At 42.1% G+C, this 25579-nt stretch overlaps 1 protein-coding gene across 1 annotated transcript in view; it reads right to left on the minus strand.

Annotated features, from left to right (window-relative positions):
* Window positions 1–560: 560 nt before the first annotated feature.
* The window catches only part of fbn1 (fibrillin 1), a 48371-nt gene continuing 23352 nt past the window's right edge, over window positions 561–25579 (minus strand). The window contains exons 21-66 of the mRNA XM_049718758.2: window positions 25392–25511; window positions 25155–25292; window positions 25035–25085; window positions 24835–24960; window positions 24526–24753; window positions 24321–24446; window positions 23540–23668; window positions 22251–22376; window positions 21641–21766; window positions 21422–21544; window positions 20937–21062; window positions 20447–20572; window positions 17803–17925; window positions 17525–17647; window positions 17319–17444; window positions 16163–16285; window positions 15942–16064; window positions 15673–15840; window positions 15154–15222; window positions 14951–15076; window positions 13952–14074; window positions 13698–13856; window positions 13553–13624; window positions 13330–13455; window positions 13123–13245; window positions 12426–12551; window positions 12227–12343; window positions 12011–12136; window positions 11803–11922; window positions 10540–10665; window positions 8724–8876; window positions 8565–8627; window positions 8371–8496; window positions 8165–8284; window positions 7971–8093; window positions 6802–6933; window positions 6596–6721; window positions 5971–6177; window positions 5366–5491; window positions 5006–5128; window positions 4668–4784; window positions 3714–3842; window positions 3500–3619; window positions 2729–2960; window positions 2471–2654; window positions 561–2116 (exon numbers count right to left, since the gene is read on the minus strand). Of these exons, the coding sequence (XP_049574715.1) occupies window positions 1730–2116; window positions 2471–2654; window positions 2729–2960; window positions 3500–3619; window positions 3714–3842; window positions 4668–4784; window positions 5006–5128; window positions 5366–5491; window positions 5971–6177; window positions 6596–6721; window positions 6802–6933; window positions 7971–8093; window positions 8165–8284; window positions 8371–8496; window positions 8565–8627; window positions 8724–8876; window positions 10540–10665; window positions 11803–11922; window positions 12011–12136; window positions 12227–12343; window positions 12426–12551; window positions 13123–13245; window positions 13330–13455; window positions 13553–13624; window positions 13698–13856; window positions 13952–14074; window positions 14951–15076; window positions 15154–15222; window positions 15673–15840; window positions 15942–16064; window positions 16163–16285; window positions 17319–17444; window positions 17525–17647; window positions 17803–17925; window positions 20447–20572; window positions 20937–21062; window positions 21422–21544; window positions 21641–21766; window positions 22251–22376; window positions 23540–23668; window positions 24321–24446; window positions 24526–24753; window positions 24835–24960; window positions 25035–25085; window positions 25155–25292; window positions 25392–25511 (6212 nt within the window). The 3' untranslated portion in view covers window positions 561–1729. The remainder of the gene's footprint in view (window positions 2117–2470; window positions 2655–2728; window positions 2961–3499; window positions 3620–3713; window positions 3843–4667; window positions 4785–5005; window positions 5129–5365; window positions 5492–5970; window positions 6178–6595; window positions 6722–6801; window positions 6934–7970; window positions 8094–8164; window positions 8285–8370; window positions 8497–8564; window positions 8628–8723; window positions 8877–10539; window positions 10666–11802; window positions 11923–12010; window positions 12137–12226; window positions 12344–12425; window positions 12552–13122; window positions 13246–13329; window positions 13456–13552; window positions 13625–13697; window positions 13857–13951; window positions 14075–14950; window positions 15077–15153; window positions 15223–15672; window positions 15841–15941; window positions 16065–16162; window positions 16286–17318; window positions 17445–17524; window positions 17648–17802; window positions 17926–20446; window positions 20573–20936; window positions 21063–21421; window positions 21545–21640; window positions 21767–22250; window positions 22377–23539; window positions 23669–24320; window positions 24447–24525; window positions 24754–24834; window positions 24961–25034; window positions 25086–25154; window positions 25293–25391; window positions 25512–25579) is intronic.

Consider the following 25579-nt stretch of genomic DNA (forward strand, 5'->3'; position numbering starts at 1 on the left):
AACATCTCTTTAAATCTGAGTATTGTTGAGTCTTAGCAATTTTGCATTTCTCCACATGAGGGCAGTGTATGACAAGTATTATGCAAAGCTGCCTGAAAACTCCAAGCTTGGCTTACACGGACACATATCGATTGAAAAACTTGAGTTGGAGCTTTAGACTTTCTTTAAAATTATAATGTCAGACAGCCTGACGCAACAGCAGGTGTTTCTGGACAGACATTAAATACATATTTCAAAGATATTATTTATCTTTACATAGTAGTGTTTTATCTACTTTGAATGATGGTATTCCGACTTTGACCGTGCCAAATCAATAGTATCATTTTGCTGTTAAGAATTTGTTTTTTCTAATTAAGACTCATTCCCGAGTTTCATGTTCATTCTGTTTCACGTGCGCTTACTGAGAGTCGGTAGATCATCATGCATCTTTTCCTGGTTTCTGCAGCGGCCAGCTCCACAAGTGGGCACAAATGACCCATAAAAAGAATAACCGCCACTGCCTGGAAAAAAAGTACATTATATATATGAAAGAAAATAGGTGATTAAGAGGCAAGTAGCAATTAAATTTTCACCAAAAGAATGTTTTTATTGTGAATGTTCAACTAAACCCCCACTGATGTGAACAAGAAGAGACTGGTGTCAGGCTGGCCTGTGGTTATGCGGCACTGATTGTACGTGAGAATTGTGGGGCCATGAAGGCCTCAGTGCATGATCAAGAAGGTCCAGGTTTGCCATCATTAATGTCAAAGGTGTTTGAATGTTATGTCTGTGTGCAGATATGTGATTGCATAGTTAACAAAGGAAGTAGTTGGTCATTATAAGCACCATTACAAACTCCTGTATTCCAGGGGCTTCCTCTAGTTTACAAAGTCAACATAGATTAAAAGTGGCATCGATTATTAAAGTATAAACACAATTTACATGAAATATAGAGGAGAGCGGTTGACTTAGGGAAAATAGCAGACATGAAATCGGAGTGGCTGATGGGATAACAGACTTTTGTATGGTAGTACAGTGCATTTTGAAAGCTATGCGGTTGTGTTGCTAGCACCAGTAAATATGAATGGGCCATAGAAAAAGGCGCCGAAGTATTGTTTAAATACGTAGTAGGAGCCGTCCAAGCCAAACGCGATTACATCTCAATAGTCCTTAGTGGCTTCCTTTCCTCTCCTAACTGAGCTTGTCGTGATTCCACATCATTGAAGGCAGAAATGTGCTGTGTGCGGGTTTGTTCAGTCACCTACCTGAGGGGAGGAAATGAATTCATGCCAGACTAATGGGACATGCTTTTCTTCTACTAAGGCACAGTTGTAAAAAAACTAACAAACAAACAAAACACAACCCAGAGAGTTTCTGGTTGTCCTTAACGCCGTTCAAAGTGGCACCGATTCCACATATCATCATACAACATGCAAACCAATAATTGTAAAAAACATTTTCAATTAAGTTGTAAACGCAATGTGTTCATTTTTCAACTAGCTTTCAAGCCAGCTTTTTCCCCCCCACAGAAAGTGTATTTATGATATGTAGAATCATCTTTGGCAAACCAACACTGCACCCCCGCCCCCACACAATCCCCCTCCTCTTTGTCTCTTTGGTGGCAAGCCCATCTCCCTGTTGGGGAAAGCTGAAGTGACCGACCCCCCAACCTCCACAACGCTGACCCAGAGTTGGAGATGTTTAGCCTTTTGTGGATCATCAACTTCTGCCCTCCACAGTCTTGCCCTGTTTAATGCAGGATGATCTGCACCCTCATCTTCAGGATGTCCCCCAGCTGCCCTGAGAGGTAGTCTTTATCATGTCGGTCCTCCAGCTCAGTCAGCTCCTCCTTCCTGTACAGCGGGATGCTACTGATCTGCAGGTCGTACGCGCCCAGAGCGAGACCCTTCTTCTTGTTCAGATGCAGGTAGCTTACGCCCTCCCTCTGGTTGATCTTGAAGTAGCCTGCCTCGTTTCCATAGTCGATGCTGTAGCGCACATGGTCGGTGAGGGCGGACAAAGCCGGAGTGAATTCAAGAATGCGGTCACGGTTGCTCAGGTCACTGATGTTTAGGTGGAGGTGCAGCGTGTCCTCGACGTCCATACTGGCCAGACTGATCATCTCGTTGTCAGACATCTGCAAAGAAACAGTTAACCTTGTACATCCATATTGTTGGGTTTATACATAACAATTTTGAGACAAGACAGCGAGATAGATGACACCTGTACGCCATAATAAAGGGTAAAAATATAAATACAGCCCAATTGGTGGTTGCCAACTCCATGGCCAAGTACACACCAGTGCAATACTATGTGTTAAAGTTTATGTGAGCATCAAATGCTGTTTACTACTTTTATGTTTTATTTGTAACCATAGTTATACAATTGCACCTCAAAGCACCACTTTGATGCAACCTTAAACTCGCTAAAATGTGAAGCAGCTAAATCACAGGGCGAAAGAGCCATCTGTAATTATGGCTGACTGAATTACCTGCATGTCATCCCCGGGTTCACCCTGTGTTGAATTAGTACTACGTCGTTGGCGCCCTTTCTTGGGATAGCCGTTGATCTTGCACTCATAGCAGGCCTCGGGAGACAGGGAATTCTCATCGTCCTCCTCTCCCTGACCAGCACTTTGGTCAGCACCACCAAAAGCCAACCCTGTGACACAGTGCCTGAAGCAAATACAAGAGCCATCAGGCTGCCGTACACAACAACAAGCTGCAGTGAAACACAAGCCTTAGCGTACCCTTGTCCGGCCCTGTAGTAGCCAGTGGGACAACCGCAGAGGTAGCCCCCGTCTGTGTTGGAGCATCCAAACTTGCAGGGGTTCTGGGTGTTGGAGCACTCGTTGATGTCTGAGCAGCCCCCGGAGGTCTGTTCGTAGTTAAACCCGGTAGGGCAGAGGCAGCGGAAGCTTCCCAGAGTGTTGTGGCACGATGCTCCCCCGCAGATTTGACTGTTCTGACACTCGTTCTCATCTGGGTCACGGGAAGTTGAGGGGAAGTAAACAAGCAGAAGGTCAGTGCACTTAAATGGCCCTAACAATAGTGGGGAAAAAGTTGGATGTCAGCACTACGTGGAGATGATTTTACAGACTTTCTTAAAACGCGAGTAAACAATACGCCGCCTTTTGCCACCTGGGTCATGGGGAAAGTACAGTAAAAGCCCCTCCCATTGCATGATAAGTGTTACTTTTGCAGATATTTTCTGGTCCAGTTATGCCGCAACTTTCTTTTGGTGTGATTCCACATTCGGCCACTAGATAGAGTGTTTATTAAATATCAAAGAAGATTAAAAAATGGAAGTATTTGAAGCTCAATGTAATTTTTGCTTAAGAGATTAAGGAGTAATTATTGAATGTCCTGATCCTCTCCCATCCTGCCTTTTATGCCTACATCTTTGGGCATGATTTTTGATGGTACTGAGAGATTGACAAGAAAAATCAGGACATTGCATTTGATTGTTTTTCCACGATGGAGTGGGGAGAATCACAAGAGAACACAGCGGTTTTGCTTACCCACACACTGGTTCCACTGGTAGTGCTGCAGGTAACCTTGTGGACAGCTGCAGCGGTACCCGCCTACTAAGTTCTGACAGCCATGCTGACACCTGTGATTACCGTCACACTCGTCAGTGTCTTTGGGACGCAAAAAAAAACCACAAGACAACCAGTCAACGTTTTTCCTTTGATTAGCTAAGACTGAAACAATGCTTGCTAGTTGTTTTCAAACCTTCACAGCTCTGTCCATTGGGGTCTAATGAGAATCCTCGCTGGCAGTCGCAATTGAAGCTCCCCGGAGTGTTCTGGCAAACACCATTGGCGCCACAAAGATTCGGGTCTGTTGAGCATTCGTTGTTGTCTAACACACACAAAGGAGGAATGGTTCCCATTAACACAAAATAAGAGAGAAGGGCTAAATAGGACAAGACAGAATCGAGGAGAATATTTCAGACTGTCACTAGCATTACCTACAAATGAACTGTTTTTTTTCTCATCCATTTCTACTCATAAGTGGACGGAACCACAAATGCAGCACCTATTTTATCTTGTTGGGATTTTAGTAATTTCATCAAACTTTCTTTGGCATAAATGTTAACTATGTGAGAATTTGTCATAGATACGTATACACTGATGCTGATGTGCCGTGAGTTCATGAGCAACATCTGGATTTTTTTTCTATCACTATTAGTGTGATCTGTACAAACCAACTAAAAATGTCTTTTAATCTTTTTGTCAAAATAAACAACTGAAACAACACCCCCGCACGACAACATATGTGCCATAAGCCATGGGATATTTCATTCTGCACTTGAGACTGAGAGCTCCCTGCCTCTGGATGGATGTGAGGTCATGGGAGCTGCTTTATGGCCTGGAAAAAAGCTTAGGGTCGTCAGGAGAATCCATTACCAAGTCCCATAACAAACTCGCTATGCTGCAAAACTACAAATGATAAAATTCTAATAAGATAAGAGTGAGCTCAAAGAGAGTTCACTGAAGACTATGACAAAGCATGCTTGATGACACAAGAAGTGACACTGGCAAAGAACACCGGACACAGGAAGTCACAAGCACATCATGACTTAACATGTTTATCCGGCTCATTATAAACAGAGACAAGAGCACTTCTGAGGAAAAAAATATTTAGACGGGTAAGTCAATCGGTGTTCTGCTTGTGTTTATTTACCGATGCAGGCGGTGTGATGCTGGGTAAAGCCAGGAGGACACTTGCAGGTGAATGCGCCGATAGTGTTGACACACAAGAATTGACAGTTGTGTTGTTTTGTCGAGCATTCATCCAAGTCTGAATAGGAAGCAGGAGACATGACATCATGGTTGTTAGACTATATTGTGAGATGATTGCACACACTGCTGTATGAGGGCTACGCTTTGTCCGAGTCAAATTCCAGTCCGTCTACAGTCAGAGACCTACAAGTGAACTGCGAATGAACCTGAAGGCAGGAACATGAGGCAGTGGCAGTCCTAGCCAAAATTCTGCGTTTGAAAATTGAGTGAGCGTGTCACCTCTGCAGCTCTTTCCATCTTCCTGTAGGATGTATCCACGGGGACAGGAACAAAGATATCCACCCTCTGTGTTCTTACAAATGAAGTTACAAGGCTTTGGTGCCTGTATGCACTCATCCACATCTGCAACGAAACACGGCAGTTAGACATCGCTTGATCTTTTCCATAAATACACTATTCCACGAGAGCAGACGTCGCGATCGACAAACTCGGGCTGTATTTTTAATGTGCGTGTGTGGGCAGTTGTCTACCCGTGTGGTATTGGCCCTTTACAAGGTAGCGGGAACGGGAACAAGAGGCAGGCATGACAGGAAACGAGTCCATAAAATGAAGAGAGATGGATGTGAACTGTTGGCTTACCCATGCACTGAGTGCCAGTGATGTCTGTGGTGTAGCCGGGTTTGCAGACGCAGTTGTACGAGCCTAGAGTGTTGACGCACTGGCCGTGCTTGCATAAGTTCCCCATCACACGACACTCGTCAATATCTGAGCAGAAGCGTTCATGAGCGTAAGTAGCCGTTTTCCAAATCAACGGCAGTTCTTCAGCCTTGGATTTATTACCATATTTTTCGGACTAGAAGGCGCACCTTCAATGAATGGCCCATTTTAAAACGTTGTCCTTATATAAGGCGCACCGGACTATAAGGCGCACCATTAATGCATCATGTCAGATTTTTAATCCAAATCAAATCATTCTCCATTTTATCTTTTTTATTTCAACTTCAGACGCAACAAATGACTTTATAATCACAAAATAATGATCCATAGTCTTTTTGATTCATGATTCATAGTCTTCAGCGGGCCATGACACAATGCTTCGGGCCAGTTTAAATTTAGGAATTTGGTCCATATATAAGGCGCACCGGACTATAAGGCGCACTGTCGGCTTTTGAGAAAATTTTAGGTTTTCAGGTTCACCATATAGTCCGGAAAATACGGTAGATGGATATTTAATTGCGGGATACCTCTGCCATCCGTGGTGAATCCATGTCCCAGAGGACACATTTTCTTGAAGTGGGTGGTCCCAGGGAGTGGACAAAGCTCACAGTTGTCACCCCAGCCCCTGCCCCCATCACAGCAACACTCCGACTTGGTCACCTTGTTTCTGTTACTGGATGTCATCTGACACAGAGTGGTCAGAACCTCAGTGAAACAGAAGCCCTCGCGGTTATCTAAATGTCGGGAGACACGGCAAAGGGAAACATGAGAGCGAGACAAACCATCACATGAGCAAACAAAAAGGTGGCTAAAAGGAAGCAGACAAAGCCACCCAGACATCAGCAGACGTAAGGAGATAACCCACGCGCGCAATCACTAATGTCTGTCAGAAGCCAGATAGCAAGTGAGCATCACTTTGCCCGGAGTCTTTCTCATAGCCTTCACTGCATCGCTTTGAATTGGAAGTTTATATTTAGATTTTGGACAAAGCCTGTGGAATGATTTCCTTTCCTCTATCTTGACAGTTAGAAACACAACACAGTTATTAACGAGATGGGAGAGTGCCGCAAAGGGGCTGAAATCTACTCAGGATGTGAACATCCACATTTAACAAATATGACTAAGTTAGATGGGTATTGCGCAAATACTTACCGATACATTCGGTCTGTGTGGGGTTTGCTGTAAATCCCTGGTCACATTTGCAACGATAGCTTCCTACTGTGTTCTCACAACGACCATTCTTACAGATGCCCGGTTTGGCTGTACATTCGTTTAGATCTGAAGCAGACATATCAGAGAAGAAGCAAATATTAAATGGCAAAGATAGAACAATGAGGAATAACTTTTAACAGTCTTACCGATGCAGCCATCTCCACCTGGATGGCGTGTGTATCCAGGAGCGCAGATACACATAAATGTACCGATAAGGTTCTTGCAGGTCATTCCTCTGCTAGCACAATCATCCAGGCCATCTTCACATTCATTCTGGTCTGCAAAACAAACATACTTTGTGTTACTCTAAATATGATAGTCTATACCTACAGTTTTAGATGTGCATCAATGATGGTGAGTCGCATGTTTACTGTAAAACAAAGTAGCTCAACGAAATATACAAAGGGTAGTGCAGTGAAACGACCCATATTTTGCAGTTCAGCATTGGAAAATTTGCATATTCCCTTTTTTTCTTTGCCTGTTTTAAACATTTCCGCTACTGTTGTTGGATGTTTCTGCTTCTCTCCCTTGTTGTTACCTGTATTTTGTAATATGTATTATCGTGTTTAAATGCCAGAAGGTACATTTATTAATTAATACTGTTTGTGTAAAGTCCTTGTGCACATTTGGTTTTTGCATTTGTGATGTCACATCAGTTGGTGTTATTTAGGCTTATGCTAGCTAATACTTGAAGAGCCTCACGTGAAGGTGCGTTGTATGCGGTGAATAATTTAACTAATGAATATGTCATTTATGTACCATAGGTTTATGATTAAGTACATGCTAGATCTATTGTGTTGATGCTTTATGATCCTCTCCACATTGACTGCTTTGCCACCATCTATTAGCATTAATTAATTATTAATTATTTGTGGATTTTCACTGTTTGCTGTAAGGGAATTCATCTATTGGCTGCTACATGTGCATAGACTTCCTTCCACTTTGGCCTCCATTAATCTGCTCAATATGACGCAGGCATGGAGTTGCACATAGACAAGTAGTAAGAGACTCGGCGGTCTGGATAGAACTGGGAAATAAATAATGACGCTATCGACACTGAGAGGTTCCATCTGTCTCGGCGCTTCTCTCCAAATACAACCGTCGCTATGACACCACGCCATCTGAGACAGTCAAGGTGTAAACAGTGACTCGTCCGGTTACATTTTCTCAGGCTTTAAGAAGGCTTGAGAAATAATATGTTATGTAACTTCACGAGGGGTTTAGTATTACTCGAGTATACAGTATTAATGCAAAATGACGTGTGATGGAATGAGCTGCGTTTAGGACTGTTTGGTCCTTGAGTTGTGATTCCTACCTTTACACATCCTCCTATCTTCACGCAGCACGTATCCTGTTGGACATTTACACTCATAGGAGCCCACTACATTAACGCAGCGGAATGCACACAGCAGAGGATTCTGGGCACACTCGTTGATGTCTACAAGAGAGGAGAGAAAAAGTTACAGGAGTGCAGATAAATTCGAGGCAACCAGAGTACATTTCACCCACCTTCGCAGGCCATCATGGGACCAGGCTCAAAGCCTTCCTCACATGCACACTCAAAGCCTCCGATCACATTTGTGCACGTGCCGTTTCCGCAGGGGTTACCAATTTCGCACTCATCAATGTCTGGAATGGACAAAGATATTGAATGTATGTTTATCGCCACTCATACCAAAGAAAGCCAGCAACAATTGATGATGAGAAACACTTGCCTACGCAAGTAAATCTGAATGCGGTGATGTCGAGGTGGTAGCCCATTTGACATTCACAGCGGAAAGAGCCATCTGTGTTGATGCACTGGCCGTTTTCACAGGGGTTATTGATGCATTCATCGATATCTAAGAGAGACGCAAAGTTAACATGATGGGTCGGAGCAGAACGATTCATGCTAGATAAACACTCATACCTTTCTGAACCTCATCGACCCCACGTTGGTATCCCTTATTTTTACAGAGAAGGGGAAACGCCTCTAGAACATCATACACAAAAGTCATTAATACCGAAAACATCTTGTATGAATCAACATTCTGGTGTTGTTTTGTTTCCATGTATGATGAAAACCTACCCTCGGTCTCGCCAGGGCAAATTTCACAAGGATCTCCCCAGCCTTGACCTGGCATTCCGGTGCAGCAGCATTCTTCCTTGGTAGTATTCTGCGGCTTTGGAACCTGACATTGTCCATTTTCGAACCGTGTATAGCAGTAGTTGATGCGTACATCTGGCAAACACAAGAAACAGAAAACAGAGACAAAAAAATGAGACAACTGGATAACACAATTGGAAACAGTATGATGGGCCAAAGCATTCTAAGTTTAGACATACATACTACATGTATGTTAAAAACTAATAGAGTGTTTCCTTGAGATTAAGTTGTTTTGTTACCAAGCTCAACTTGCAAGTGAAATACGTTTTCTCCATTGAAATTCCATTTATCTGTTCAAACTTTTCACATGTTGATCAATTACAAAATAGATTTCACTGAAACATTGCGGCGAATGCATAAAAGCAGAGGACTACATGTTGGTAAGGACAATGGCAGAGAGACGTAAATACATTTTGAATCACTATGCCATCGAAGAAATGGTCCAAACTTTTAATAATGGTTTCCCGTTCATTATCATCCGTGAACCCGAAAATAATCTGATAACAAATTATGTTGACAAGAACTCTGTGGAACACTTACTGAGGAACACATTTTCTGCACATCTGCTCCTGTGAGATCCCAGATTGGGGTTTGTAGCATTCTAAGTTTGAAGCTTAATCAGAGCAGAAAATTGAGCTTTTTCTTTTGCTGCTTTATGCTAAATAGCTATAACTCAACTCGGGGAGGTTGGCAAATGAAGAACATTGTGAGGACTCTTGTTCTTCCCGGCTCTTGTAATGAGAAGCACATGGTCACACACTCCTGCTAGCTCTTCACCCAACTGTGCAAATAAGTGCCTTGACCTCCACAAACCACGCACACACACGAGCGTCCACCTGGCGAGGACATGAACACCTGGTGCTGTGTACACAGCGACTTAGCGGGTCCAGTTACTTTGCTCCACAAAAACAATCTGCAGATATTTCCGCAGAACACGTGATGCCTTGTGCACAGATGTTGTGTCAAAATGCTTTTAGATGTTAAGCGAAATAGCAAACATGGGCAAAGCAGTCTTTTAAGTCAGTGACACATGGAAAAGAAAAACAAACAATAGCAAATACTAACAATGAAATATTCCTGATGGGATCCAAAACATAATGTTTAACGTATTAGTGGGAGTCACCATATTGTTCTACTTTGATTCAGCGATCATTTGGACAATTAGCATTTAACATCTTAGGCTTTGCAGTATTTGTAAGCATATCTATCTGAATGATACCTGAAATCAAATATAATGTATCGTGACTTCTTGGACGCCCCGTCGCCTTCTCCATTCATCGCATGTCAATCATCCTTTACTATAAAAACAATCCCAAAACAAGTGTGACGGGATTTATCCTTGATCTCATTTCTTTCCCGCATTTCCCGCCCTCCACCCTGCAGCTCTATTTCATGCCCCCACCCTTCAGTCAAGCACGATTGACGCAAGGGAAAGGGGCGAAATGCAAACTTTAATCCACCTCTTCACAACCGGTGATGTCATCGCTTGAGTGTTTCAAAGGAACTCCCTAACAGTGGACTCGGCGCTCCCCCACCCAAGCGCTAAACACGCACACGCAGGACATAAATGCACGCATGCACGAACGAGGAGATGGGAAGGTGGTCGGTCTGGAGTTAGCAAAAAGCAGCAGGGACGGTGAGTGCTTTCTTGGCACATGAGGATAAAACTACACAGACACAGCTTGCACCTCATCTGTAAGATAGTTTGAACATAGTCTTGTTTCTCTCACATACTTACCTAAACATCTGCGTCCCGAGGCAGACAGTTGGAAGCCCTCAGGGCATAAGCAGGTGAAGCTTCCCTCCGTGTTGGAGCAGGTTCCAAACTGACAGATCTCGGGTGACTGCGAACACTCGTCAATGTCTGGCATGAAAGAAAATCAAATCAAAATCGGTACAGAAGTTCACTCGAAGGCTTTTTGTTCATCTGCTTCAAAGTTAATGGGGATGGGGTCAAATCAGTCGAGTGAGTGACTCAGAGTTTATTAAAATATGAGATTTGTGAACGGAGCATCACAAGGGGAAGAACCTTGCTGTCATGCGTTCGGCCGTCACAATGACCAGCTGCTGCTCTTTTGCTGAAGTTAAGTATTTATTAGTGCCGTTCCTCCCTGCTTCCAAGAACAGAGCCCTTAGTAGGAATGTGTTGAAGTCTGCCGAATATCTCTTCATCAGCACCACTCCATAAACAATCCAAGCATTCTAGTTTGGGCCCACTCCCACATGTGAGGAGGAGGAGGAGGAGACAAATGAGACATGAATGGGGAGCAGCGCAGGCAAAAGTTTATGCTCATCTACTTGGAGACTGTTCCTACAAAGAATCAAGACAGGAGTAACGTAATCTGGAGGGATAGTTTTGATTCATGAAATGTATTGATTTTGTTAACAGAATGACCTAAGATGAAACTTGCTAGAATAATGCTCACAAAATACCTGTAGCTTTTTTACTTTCTTTCTTCTGCTACCAGTAATTATGTCAGGGGACAAGCCACCACTGGTTGTGGGTTGCAAAATTTGTCAATTTTGAAAGTTGCAATCTTTTCATAGAAATTACCAGGAACAAACCAGAAATTTCGTTAACTCCTTCACTTTGTCATCTCGAATCCAACTGGTACTATATTTTTTATGTACGTTTTTCAACAAGTAGGTATGAAAAAGGGTCTCGCCCAGCTTGGCTGCCACATTCGAGTGAGTAAGCTGCTGTAATGACTGACAGATCCCTATAGATGGCGCATTGCCTTGGATTGGAAGTCTATACCACTTTTGAGTAGAAGAAAAAGGGTAGGTGTTGAATCTCAGCTTGTTAAATCGATTATGAGAGAAATGCCAAAAGATTTTAAATCCGACAAGTTTAGAAACCTCGCAGGCAAAAAGAGTCTGCACATGTATGGTATGAAAAGTATGTCGTTAGCAAATAGTATTATTTTTTTTTCCAGTGATTGTTTCGGCCTTAGCGCTGATGTGATGCTTCTTCAGTGACTGCTTTTTATGTTGAAGTTACCTTCACAAGTTTCTTCATGGAGAAAATATCCAGGCGGGCAAATGCATCTGTACGAGCCATCCAGATTCAAACAGGTGCCAACGCCGCATGTGCCAGGATTTACTACGCATTCATTAATATCTGAGAAGAGAGAGACGCGCGAGGGGGCATTGAATGAATTAGTAAATCACACAGTACAGTTGACATGAAAATAGCTATACTTTCTTACCTACACACTGTCTTCCATCAAGAGTAAGTTCATAGCCATCGTTGCACACACACTGGAAGTTGCCCACAGTGTTCACGCACTGCCCGTTACGACAGAGTCCTCTCTGGCTCGAGCACTCATCAATGTCTGAACACAACAAAAACATAAATACAGTTGTATATTACCTATAACGTTGCCGTGGTACTCATATATATTCTTTGCACGCATGTACAGTACCTATACATTCACTGTTATGTGAATTCTGGAATCCGGGGTAGCAGAGGCAGTTGTATGAGCCCACGGTGTTCTTACAGGTCCCGTTGCCACATGGTTGTTGCTCGCACTCGTCCGTGTCTACGCATGTCATTTTCAGTTCAAACAGGATAGCACTCACTTGAGAAAAGAACAATTGGAAGGTAAAAAAAAAAGGTCTTACCAACACACATTGACTGGTCCTGCGTTGTTTTGAATCCATTGGGGCAGATGCAGCGGAAGCTCCCTCGCGTGTCAATGCACTGACCAGGACTGCAAACACCGGGGTTCTCGACACATTCGTTACGATCTAAGGAAAAGGCAAACAAATGCATACGTAGACCAGAAATTGAATGCAGTATGTTTCAATAAAAGTAGGAGTGGTAAAACCAGACAAAACATTTCATGAACGTATTTAGCTGATTTTCATTTACCTCCACAATAAACAGAGTTTGACAAAAGATAACTGCCATCTACATATTTTTTTAATTGTGCATGGCGTAAACGAAATAATTACCAACACTAAAGTAATAGTCTATGTACAATGTAATCTAAAAAGAAGATTCTGGCATTAGCAGCTTCCACTCCAACCAGTGCCATCTTACATTTCTATACATTTCTTTTGTGTTTCTCCCAATTCAAGTCATATTTATTCATATAGCGCTTCATCACAAAAAAGTCTTAACGGGCCTGGCATGCCCACAGTTGACAAATATTAACAACATCCCCTTAGCTTAAAAGGAAATACTAAAAAATTAAACGTGTGGAGAAATGAGAAACTTTGAGAAGGGGCCTCAGATGGGGGAATCCCCCTACCAGACTCTTATATGTTTTGACATATTAGGAGTCAACTGAACATGCATGTGAAGGACATACTGTACCTAGGCATTGTCCCGTCGAGCTGAAGCGAAATCCAGGTCTGCACTCGCATCGGTAGCTCCCAGGCACATTTAAGCAGGCTGCATTCTGCTGGCACACGGGTCCATTCTGACACTCATCGATATCTATGAACAGGAGGAAGGGATGTGTTATTATCTTGAGTTGGTATTTATGTGCATCAGGATAAGAAAAGTTCATCAATATTGTACCTTCACAAATCAGTAGCTTGTCATTGTAGATGAAGCCAATGGGACACTCGCACCTGAAGCTACCGATCCTGTTGATGCATACTCCATTCTCACACACGCCTGGGATTTCCCTGCATTCATCAATGTCTAGTGCAAGGAGCAAGATAAACATACAATATGAAATACCCTACTGACAAAAAGTTTGTACCGCGATAAAAACGTATCGCAATCATTCAACTGTTACCAATAACTCTTCCAGTCGTGATGTCGATATAATATCCTGGTCTCTCGCTGCCGCACAGGATGGCAAACTCATCTGAGTGGAGAAAAATTCACGTAAGGTTCACCCGTTCTTTCGTCTGTGTATATGATGGTGTGTAGGACCTTACCGCTGCTGGGTACAGGACACTGCTCACAGGGTTTATTCCACGCACGACCAATGTTATAGGCACAGCAGCACTTCTTTTTGGTCATGTTGAATGTTAGCTCTCCATCACATGTTCTGTTGTCGGAATAAAAGTTCCTGTAGCAGTAGCTCTTCCTCATATCTATAAGTTATGACAAAATACAGTGGTTACAAAGGATTGTGTCCTGTCAACTTTCTATCTAAAGGTTATTGTATTTCATATGTATTCAGACGTACCCATGCAATTGTTGCCTCCATTGACTTGCATGTAGTCCACGGGGCAGATGCAAGTGTAGTTTCCGATGGTGTTGTAACACTGGCCGGGCCCGCAAATACCTGGACGCTCACACTCGTTGATATCTGCGCACAAAAAGATGTTTTCAGTTTCTACTTACGAGAAAGTACTTGACAAAATATGCATTTTATTAAGCAGTGATTTTTCATACTCTACATTCAAGGTTTCCATTTAAATGAAGAGTTCAGCGCCATAAAGATGTATTTGCTTTATTAGGCCTACGCATTTTTTGGTGTAAGATAAGATTCATTTCAAAGCCATGCCACATCTGTTTTCCATTCTTACGACAGTTAGTCTGGTTTAGCAAAAAGAGTGAGTGCCTGTACCGACAGTATTTCAGAGAATAAAAGTCCAGGAGAATAATTTTGCATTTGTGAACAAAGTTTGCGGTTCCAGCGATATCGAGTAATTTGCGAGTCAGCATGGGCGAGGTAATAAATCTTAAAAGTTAAAAAAAAATCTTGATTACCACACCCCCTGACTTGAGGCCACAATAAAATAACCTCCTGAGCAGCCCCCACATCTCTTTTAGTTGTTAATAGTCCAACCTTTACAGTGCTTGTAATGAAAGTATGGAGCCGGAGCCATGGCAGCACAGAAGGATGCTGGTCAGCCACTACGGAACGTGCTTGGGGATTCATTTCTACTTATTACACAGTTGTATACGTCATTTTCTAATTGCATCAGTCATGGCGCTAACACAAACGGAGTTTAGGAAGATAATCTTGCTTTCGTGAAATTGTTGGACGTCTGGTACTCGTGGGCATTTCCTACCATCAATGAGAATTATAATAAATTACCATATTAAAGTGATAAAACATTACTTTTGGGTGGTGTATTGATGTTGGTGAGGCAATATAAGGTAACAAGATAACTCAAGAAAGATGGCGTTTTTTTTGTTGTTATTTTGGAGATGCCGGCGATATGTCATCATATAATACCGTCACAGATTCTGGTCTCTGGGTTGAGCGCAAAACCTCTCGGACATTCACACTGAAAGCTCCCAAAGGTGTTGATGCACTTTCCTCCCTGACACAAGCCCGGCAATTCCTGACACTCATTTATATCTGTCGGGGAAGAAAAATCACAATGAGGGAATGATTTTCACGCAGGAGTCATTCTAGCTCCAATGTTAGCGTCTGACCTTCCAAGATGACAGTGATGGGGTTCGGTCTGAAGCCTTCGCCACCTGGGCACAGGGTCTTATACTCGGCTGTGGGGCACAATTACAAATCAGAACGTCAACAAATCATGTTGTTGTGAAACATAAGTGGAATAATAAAGATACTTTTGTTCCATAGAAGCAGTTTCTGAACATCTGCTGGCGATTTTCATGCAAGTTGCATAGCGCGCTCTCATTTGACCAGACACGCCAATTATAGTAAACACACGTACATCTATTCAGGAGTCAGTCTGAAGCTTGAATGTTGGCAGTCAACATTTAGTATCCAAGCCTGACATGTCTGCTGACAGTAATAATAACCGGAAATGACTTCAAGTGAGGGTTCTAAGAAGCAAATTGGTTCATTTCCTATGACTAATCAAAGCTAACTGCAACTGATCATAGTCCGATGGCTCATGCACGCAAATGACATCACTAAATTGGAAATAAAAAGAGACAGGCATAACCCGTGTCATGTCAAGAAAGGACTTGGTGACCCACTGGAGTTGAGAGCTGGGCATAATTCGCACGGGTTGCCCCAAGCATGGCCCAGAGAACAGCAACAAGATGCTTTAGAAACACCAACTCCAATCTCATTGGAACAGTCCAAGCTCTCAGATGAGTCTCCTCTGGGCCGCACATCCAGGTAGCAGCTTCCAGAGCGAGTGTCTGTTTGTGCACAAAACAAACATTTTGTGTTTTTTTCACCTTCACCTCAGTATATTGTCAGTAACTAATCATTAACATGTGAAGGAACATATGCGTCTCACCTACGCATCCCACCCGGGTGGGGTTAAGCTCAAAATCGGTGGGGCAGTTACAAATGTAGTTTCCGGGGGTGTTAACACAAATCCCATTAATGCAAATGGTTGGGTCTGCACATTCATTGATATCTGAGAAAGACAAAGCAAAAAGTTTTGATTGTGTCAGTCCCATATAAATACATGAATGTGAAAATAAAAATAGCAAAAAATGGGCAATGTCATCAAACCTGTGCAGTTGCCTCCACTCCTGTCCAGTTCATAACCAATATTACATTCACATCTAAAAAGGCCTGGAATGTTCTTGCAGCGTCCATTGACACAGATGTCAGCGAAGGTACATTCGTCAATGTCTGTGAAAAAGACAGGGGGAGGAAGAACGAAAAAATTAGGAGGTGGGAAGAGGAAGAGGGAGGGAGGCCCGATGCTGGGGATTATGGGATCAGGGGTGGAAAATTGTCAGCCTGCAATAGGAAGTGAAGACCTTGCTCACGTCTTCTCTAGAAAGAAAGAAAAAAATGGCAAAACGTCTCTGGTCCGGCACGTTCTTAGATGAGATGTGTCAGAAAAGTTCCAGGACTAGTGTAATATGATGCATTTCAAATCCAAACTACAAGTTTTACCCTCCTCCAAAACAGTTTCCCTTAATGAGCTTGGGTAAACCGAATCACACAAAGACAATTTGCGTGAGTGTCAAAAGTGTTCCAGCCTGGTGATATTGTTCTCGGGAAGGAACTGTCAGATGCTCAAGGCAATGTGATCAGGTGCATTGTCATAATTGTGTAGGTGTGAATGACAGTCATCTGCTCCCTGTGTTCACCTCACAACTATCGTTAAGGTCAATTTCTGCACATACAACCATCGTATTACTTTAATAGCTTGAGTATTGCTCATTTATTTTCAAACATAAGGAGACCAGATGCCCCCGCCCCCATGCACATTTTGGGGCTGACAGTCCTATCTACAGCATTTGAGTCAGTGTTTATGGAATCATTTGTAATTTGATGTTTTGACCTTGTCTGGAATAATCAAACAGAATTGTCACATGTGCCACATATTTTAAGAATAGTTGATCGATTATTTATCAACACGCAGATGTTGTGATGGAATGATAAACTAACCTTTTGCGACTTTACATCTTTTTGTCAGTAAGTCACTTTGTCCTGCTTTTCCTTCATGTGGCTGCAACTGAATGTGCCAAAACGAATCTGTTAATTTGCGCATGACTTATCATGCCCCGTTCCAATGCCTCATGAGTCCCATTTGAATACATTCCCTGTTTGGATGGATTTTTTTTTCCCCCCGAGAGCATAAACAAGTGACCATTCACGACGAAAGCATTTTAAATCGGTAAAAATGATTCAATGCCGTTGCCTGTTATCTTACCCTCACAAGCTTTGCCGTCAGCGGTGGGGATGAAGCCCATGTCACATTCACAGCGATAGCCGCCGGGCATGTTCAGGCAGTGGCCACTCTCACACAGGTTACCATTCTCTGCGCACTCATCACTGTCTGCAATTGGAGGTCACACAAAATAGAAAATATATTATATTGGTTTCCCCCGAGTCAGGCTTCTGGTTTGCATGTGTGACCTGAGCAATGGAAGCCATCTCCAGAAAATCCATCTTTGCATGCACACCGATACGAGCCCATGGTGTTGAGACATTCGGCGTTGTTGCTGCACAAGTGGGTCCCATTGGAGCATTCATCCAGGTCTTTAAAAAGAGAAAAAAGAAATGACATTCAGATTTGTGTACAGTATCATTAATGGTCAAAAACATTTGAACGAATGAAAGGTTTAACTCAAATTAAACCAACACATAGATATTAATGCGACCTTTTTGTTTTCAGTGTGTAATGTTTGCGTTACCTGTGCATTTAAGGCCATCGCCGATCCACCCAGAAGCACAGTTGCATTTGAAGCTCCCTGCTGTATTGGTGCATGTTGCGTGTCGGTCACAATTGTGAGCTCCAATTTCGCACTCATTGATATCTGTCGAAGAGAGGAGAAATAAAGGATTAATATGCTTAAAAGAGCTTCATTCCCTGCATCACCCATCCACATCTGGGTTTTGACCACTTTTACTGCCACTTGTCCCATGTGTGCTTGCAAAGTAGGTATCTATTTTGTCTTTCTCTGTTTTGAACTCGCCCAAAAATGTTTGTATACTCGTGAGACAAACTCTTTTTGAGGCTGGCAATTAGAGATCAGCTCTGCTGGTTTACAGCCTTCCCAAATAAAGGTTATGTCTTAACTCCACGGTATTTGAGGATTGGCTTAATATGAGGCCTGAGAGCAAATAAATCTCTCGGGATCACAGACGGAATTAAATACAATTTTCCTCCAAGCTTTGATGTTAGCACATGAAACGGGCACTCGTTGTGATGTGCAAATATGAAACACAAACAAGGCAAGAAATGTGTCAGCAGGCACAGCTGGTGTCATGGATGAGGATCCGTTTAATGAGGTAAATATTTGGCAGATGATGGGCAACTAAAGAGGAAACAAATAAAGAGAAATACACCAGCTGTCCCGTGCCAGCTTCACAACCTGTCTAAAAGTGAAAATGTGTGTTATTATGGCTGGTGCTTCAGTTTAGCTCATCATCTTGATATTTGGCTTTCTAACCCACCCGAGGACATCCCCACCCATCTTAACTTTCCAATCAGCTTCTAAACACATAAATACAACAAACGAACAAAGTCACAGACCCTGCCCTGTGGTTTTCAGTGTTGTGGGATAGAACTGACACATTATCCTGGTGAGAATGTCGGCAACATCTTGACCAGATGTCATTAATTTTTCTCACACATGCACAACAATTGATCAAATGTCAATTGGGGATTCGTGACAACGACAAGACTTTTGTTGTTGTTGTTTTTTTAAATTACTGTGACTTCCACACAAGAAGACCAGAGCATGGATGAGCATACTATGAAACATACTGCTCACTGTATATTGAGAGTCAAGTGCAATAAATGGCCGTCATCATTTTTAGCATGTGGTTAATTCAGTGTTCTTCATGCTCCCTGTGAATGTTTCCAGTTTGTATTTGTGTGTTTATTTGTCCAGTTCGATAAATGGCTGAAATTGCATCAACAACTGTCACGCTCCTTTGAGTTATAAATATTATAAAAATCAATTGTAAAGTAACTATCATACAAGTTTGTCCTCTTTGGCACATATGAACTGAACTGAAGTTAAGTGATGGCCGACTCCCGTGTAATTCATACCCTGGTCGAGTTTGGAAGAAGTGTTGCTTGGACTATCTGGACGAAATTTGTCTGGCAGTCATGCATCATTATTGGATAAATAATCTAGAGGGAGCATACTCTAGAGCAGTGCAATCAAGAGTACTACATCTAAACTATCGGCCTTATATGCATGTACGTAATGAGAAATGTTACGAATACTTTGAACGTGAAACTTTGTGTCGAATACCGGTAATGAAAATAGCTCATGTGTTTGTTTGTTGTTTAATGTCACTTAAAACAACTTTATTATGGCTCACATACAAAATGTTGAACTCAAGAATGTGACCAATGAGATGTTCAGTTCAGGTTGAGAATATTTACCTTATAATATGTACATTGCGGTGCATCTGCACTTGAAATCCAAATTTTGTTTCAAAATGTCTTACTTGAGACAAATTGCTGACATGTTTTCTCAGTATTCCGGAGCTAAAGTTCCCAAACTGTGAATCACAATTGGCTGCATTGGATATTTTAAAAGGACCAGGAAAGCCAGTGTGTGTTTATTTGTGTCTGAAGGTAGACATGCTGCTGCTGACTATGCGTCTGACTCATTTCAGCGCGATGGGGCCAGTTCAGATCCCAATCCAAGTTGTCAACTAGTCCTCTCCAGCAGTCTTTTAAGAGCCATTGTAAATCAGAATTCACTCAGACTAGATGAGCAGCGAGTTTAAACTCAATCAGGCCGGATGGGCTTCGTATTTATGTGTTCTGGAGTCATCTCAGGTGATTACAGGCTGCAAAGGCTCTCCAACTATCACGTCATGTTTAACTCACCTTAATGAAAGAGCAGCAATGGTATAAACTGTGGTGCAATGCGATACATGCGTTTCAAAAAAAGAATCACGGCTCCTGTTCCCGATGTCGTCAAGTGTGCATGCATATGTGGTCTCGGATGATGGTGATACAGCTACTTCTGGTTAGCTCGATATTCTCCCCAGCTAAACAAGTGTTTTGGGGTTTTTTTGGACTGTTTGACGGACTGACGGATGATGGAAGTGTGGTTCAAATAACAATGATGGACTATGACAGTTTGGCTAAAAATAATGATGGACCGATGAAGTCGGGCTGCTGACGAATGGCACGCCGGCAATATTTACTAACACTCCCATCTCTGAAAATTTCCTCACTCCCTCCTTCATAACCAATCTGCTTCTTCCCTGACATTCACGACGTGACTTTGTGGCTAATTTTATTTCAGGCTTGTTTTGCTGCATTGAACAGGAGAGGAATACACGCCAAAGTGTGTTGGTGCCGCTCACCTGTGCAGCCTGTCGTTCCTTTGCGGACAGAGTATCCCAGATCACAGTGACAGATGAAGGATCCCTTTGTGTTCTCACAGTTCCCACTCAGGCAGATGTTGGGGTTGAGCTCACACTCGTCCACATCTTAAGAGTAAATAATGACAAACAGTGAAATTGACAAGCATGTGTTTCATTTTAATAAGCAGCACAATGGGCACTTATGCTGACCTTTTCATAAACGCTCAAATCATTGTTTTGAGCTTTTTGTTTTGTTTCTCAGTGGAACCAGGCATCGAAATGTCACACATTCCTCTCCACCACAATGTTCACTTTAACATCATCAACAACAATATTACTCACTGCTTGCTCACTCGCTCTGAGTCATAAAATTCTACTGACATGACACATCCTTTGGATAACCTTTTAAATTAGTTCCCTCTTACTAAAACAATTAAGTGTTTAGCTCCTTAAGTTTTGTTTTGGGTATAAAATAACGGAGATCCGTTACCAAGGCAGGTCTTCATGTCCTCAGATGACATAAAGCCATCGAAGCAGAGACACTGGTATGTCCCCGGCGTGTTGGTACACTGGCCTCCATCACATATGTCAGGGCTCTCCTCACACTCATCAATATCTGAAAAGAAAAATATCAATTATCTTTCTTACTGCTCAACTGTTAACAACCACAGGTAAAATACCACTGCATAGCTCTTAGTCTTAGCATATGTATCCAGCAATTATCATCAAACATGTACAATGCATTTAGAAAGAAAGATGCTTCTTTAAATATTCAAGTGCTACATGGAACTTTTTGACCTCAGCTGAGCATGTCCACTTCCTTCAAACACATTGTAAAAAAAACCTCCCTGGAAACATACTCTTTGCATAGAAATGGTTTTAACCTTATAATATACAGAAATTTGCTTATCTTGCCACAGAGAAAAACATACTTCCAAACATTTCAAACATGCAAAGGTGACATAGGCTAATTACCTGTGCAGCTTCTCAGATCAGGCATTAGAGCGTATCCATTATGGCAGCTGCACTCATAACTGCCTTCTGAGTTTGTGCAAAAGTTTTCACACCCTCCGTTCTCAATGGTGCATTCGTCGATGTCTGAGTGTAACGAAAACAGGAAAAAAAATACATGACATACTGCTTGTATGTATGATGAATATGCATATGTATAAGAGTAATATATGGAGCACACACCCACACAGTCCAGCCTGTTCTCCGTCGATTTGTAACCTGTGTCACAGACGCACTGATAGCGTCCAATCATGTTGACACACTTGCCGTGTCTGCACAGCTTGTCGCTCAGCTCGCATTCATTGATGTCTGAGGAGTACAGATTTCATTTTAATACTCAGCTATGGCAAGGAAAAGACATGGAAAAAACATTGATAGACTTTCAACTTGTTTTGAATCTCTAAAGCATTTGTTTCCAATATTCAAAACACACACCATATTAATCATTGCTAAACTACATCTTGTGCCTTTCTTAAAACATTTTTTGCCATTGTCAAGTTGTTGGTTCTCATGCATCTATCAGCAACTAAAGACTCAGACACTTGGACCATATGCAAATCCCCAGCGAGCTCACAGAACTCAGAGGCAGAAGGATGGAAAAGAGCCAACGCTTGTCACGATCTCACCGTTCACTTGATGACACGCTTTCTCCACTCGTCAGCTGTCCACACCTTTTTTTATTGCCAGAGAGCCAAAGTGGGAATTTCATTTGCCAAAAAAGTGAATAAAGGCTCAAATGAAAAGGTTTTGAGCGGTCCACCCAAATCTTCATTCTGACAACCTCATCACTCACCTAGACAGGCCGAGCCGTCGGGAGCGATCTCGTGTCCCTCGGGGCACACGCACTGGAAGCTCCCTTCGTTGTTGACACACTCGCCTCCCCGACATAGCAGAGGATTGCGTTCACACTCATCGATGTCTGATGGGGAAGAGGAAACAGTTGGAGATAATAAAATCTTACCGTCTGGCCGGATGTGACCTTAGTGACAAGAAATGACTTATTCAAATGATGTAATTGATTAAAGGCGGCATAAATCATTGAGTCTGGCTGCCTTTCTCAACCCAGCCTGCTTTTTTTTGTTATCGTGTTGCCAATCGTGGGCTAAAAACTTCAGCCAACGAAAGCAATGATGCTCACTCACCATTGAGTGAGCACGTTGCTCAAAAATTTTAATCTGGTTGGCTAAATGTAATTCAGAACAGAAATAGCGCAGTAAGTATTTTCTCAGATGGTAAGACTGGAAGCTGCACATTCATATTTTTTTATTGGAGGGTGCATTATTATAGATTGAGTTCAACTATGTAATAAAAGGCAATTTTCTTTATGGTGCCATGAAAAACGATTAAGTGATGGGCTGCGAGGGGTCGTGTTCCTCATGGGTGTTATATTAAGATTACATCTGAGGTCTGACACACGGAGGTGGACTTAACATTACACAAACGCTGGCATTTTCCTTGGGCTATAAGACTTCCAGGCTTCCAAAAACGCCTCACAAAACTGATTAAATTGACTTTCCTTTGATTTAAAGCATTTTTTTATTGTTTCGGTCTTTATTGCTGCTCTTAAAATCAAATCAAAATGCTGAGTCGATCATGGGTGCTTTGAGTCTTCTCCTTTGACTTTCTCATACATTGGACTATTCCATCTTCTTACTACACAAAATCAACGTGTTGGTATGTTTTATATGAACTGAAGCTGAGCTACCCAAGTGGAGTCAAAAGAAGAACTGGCGAGATGAACACAAATGATTCTATCCAAACTACCAATGCTGAATGTACGTAATCGACACCAGCAAGAGCCAGATGCTCTTGCCAGTTGCCGTCGCGCTGCTGTCAGTGTTCGCTAAGGAGGGCGTAATAGAGATCAAGCAGAAAGTGACACAAGTATTAAAATGATACTAAGAAAGATAATAATCCTCAAGTGGGATTGTAAGGACATTACTTGTTCAAAATTTAGTTAAATTGATAAGCATGAATTAATCAGCATTTATATATTATTTTATATTTATAGTATATTAATAAGCATTAATATTACAAATCTGAGGTAATGCATATGTCTGCAAAGGATGATTTCTCTCTCACCCATGCAGTTTTTCATCATCATGAAGCCGCTCTCATATCCTTCAAAACACTCGCACTCAAAGTCTCCTGGAGTATTGACACACCGCCCCTGTCCGCACAAGTCAGGGGAGATGCGGCACTCGTCAATGTCTACGGGGAAGACAAACACAAAACAACAATGTAGAGTCAATCTTCAACATTAGACAGTGAATATTCATAAAATGTAATTTCATGGGTAATCATATTTCAACAATTTTTGAGGATAGTGAAATGAACACAACCGCAATAAAAAGCATGATGGCATCCTTGTTTTTGTGTCTTGTTAGTTTTGAACTTTCTTTTTGTATAGTTGTATGTGTTTTATGTTTGATTTTTATTCATGGACAGCAGTTTGTTTCAGTTGTGGTTGTTTTTTTAAAGCACTCTGAATAAAGTCGAGTCAAGTTGCACTGAGGTGAGACATATGCATCAATCTGGATATTAACAAAGAAGCAATGTTGAGAATAAATCCTCAGCACAATGATTCTAACTGAGAAAAACCCAACAATTGTATATAATATATCTTTTTTATGTTCATAATCCCTCGAGGAGGAATTTATACTCAAAATGATATTTTTAGAGTAATAATGTGGCTAACCAGAAGGCCTGGTCCAACAACAATAAGACCTTAGCAGGCAGAGTGTGTCTGTCTGTGAAGTGTCACACAAACTTTGATTGTTGGTCAGATTAAACAAGATATACGTATGTGCTAAATTGAGGTGAGTTATTAAGTTATGGATGCGATGACTTCATTGTCACTCACCGGTGCAATTTCGCTCATCTGAATCCAACGCGTATCCGTTATCACAACGACAACGGAAGCTTCCGATGGTGTTTCGGCATTTCCCATTTGAGCAAATTGAGTTTATCATCCTGCATTCGTTGATATCTGAGAAGGGTCACGGAATAGAGAAACGTAAGAGACAAGCTGAGGTTTATACGGTATCCGTACTTTTGACAATCAATACCTTTGAGGAAGGGTCTTCCATTGATGAAGTCACCACGGTGGGAGAAGCCTGGTCCACGAGGGCAGAGCTGAGTGTATTGCGGGGTACCTTTCTCAGGACACTCGTCGCACTCTGGACCCCAGGCTACTCCCACTGAGCAACAACAAGCATCCACGCGATGTTTTCCTGTGATAGGAGCTCCGCAACGTTCATCCTCGTGTTTTAGGTAGCACTGCTCTGTGCGCAAGTCTGCAATCAATAGGACATTTGTAGCCATTTCATTACTCGACGCTATCAAAGTTACATCGGGTATGAAGTTGTGATAGTTACCAATGCAGGTTCTCCCGCTGAGATCAACAGTCATCCCGGGAGGGCATTGACAGAAAAAGGAACCATGTGTGTTGACACATTTGCCATTGATACACACTCCAGGAAAAACTTGACACTCATCCACATCTGAGGGAAATATTAGTGGAATTATGTTCCAATCCAGACAGAGTAAAAAAAAAAAAAAAAAAAAAAAGCCTTACCTTCGCACACATTTCCTCGGACCCGAGCAAGGCCCTTACCGCAGATGGGATCTGAGAACAGCACACAAAGCAATTTTAGATGATGAACTGAAGCAAGCAAACTTTTATAAAGCATCTTACCTTTTTCACATTTGGCACAAGGGCTGTTCCAGGCCACTCCTAGTGTGGCGCAGCAGTGAGACTTGAGTGTCGCCCCGTTGATGTTGACTTCACAGACATCATTTACCATTTTCAGCCAGCAAGTGCTTTTAGTTGTCTCTAATTCAGCCAACAAGTAAAAATACAATATCAATATTTAGCCACTTAGAAAAAATACCAAAATACGTATATACAAAAATATATACTGTATATACTTACCAATACATTCAAGGCCAGAGCTGTCCAGTGAACTGCCCGTTGAACACAAGCATACAAATGACCCTTTGCTGTTCACGCAGTCTGCGTTCACACAGGGACTGGACACGCATTCATCTACATCTGCAGGAAACCAAATCAACAAAATGATAGATCCCGCATTTAATCCTGAAAGTAAACAGGAAATTAAT

This window comes from Syngnathus scovelli, chromosome 4 (assembly GCF_024217435.2).
Source record: "Syngnathus scovelli strain Florida chromosome 4, RoL_Ssco_1.2, whole genome shotgun sequence".
NCBI classification, from domain to species: domain Eukaryota; kingdom Metazoa; phylum Chordata; class Actinopteri; order Syngnathiformes; family Syngnathidae; genus Syngnathus; species Syngnathus scovelli.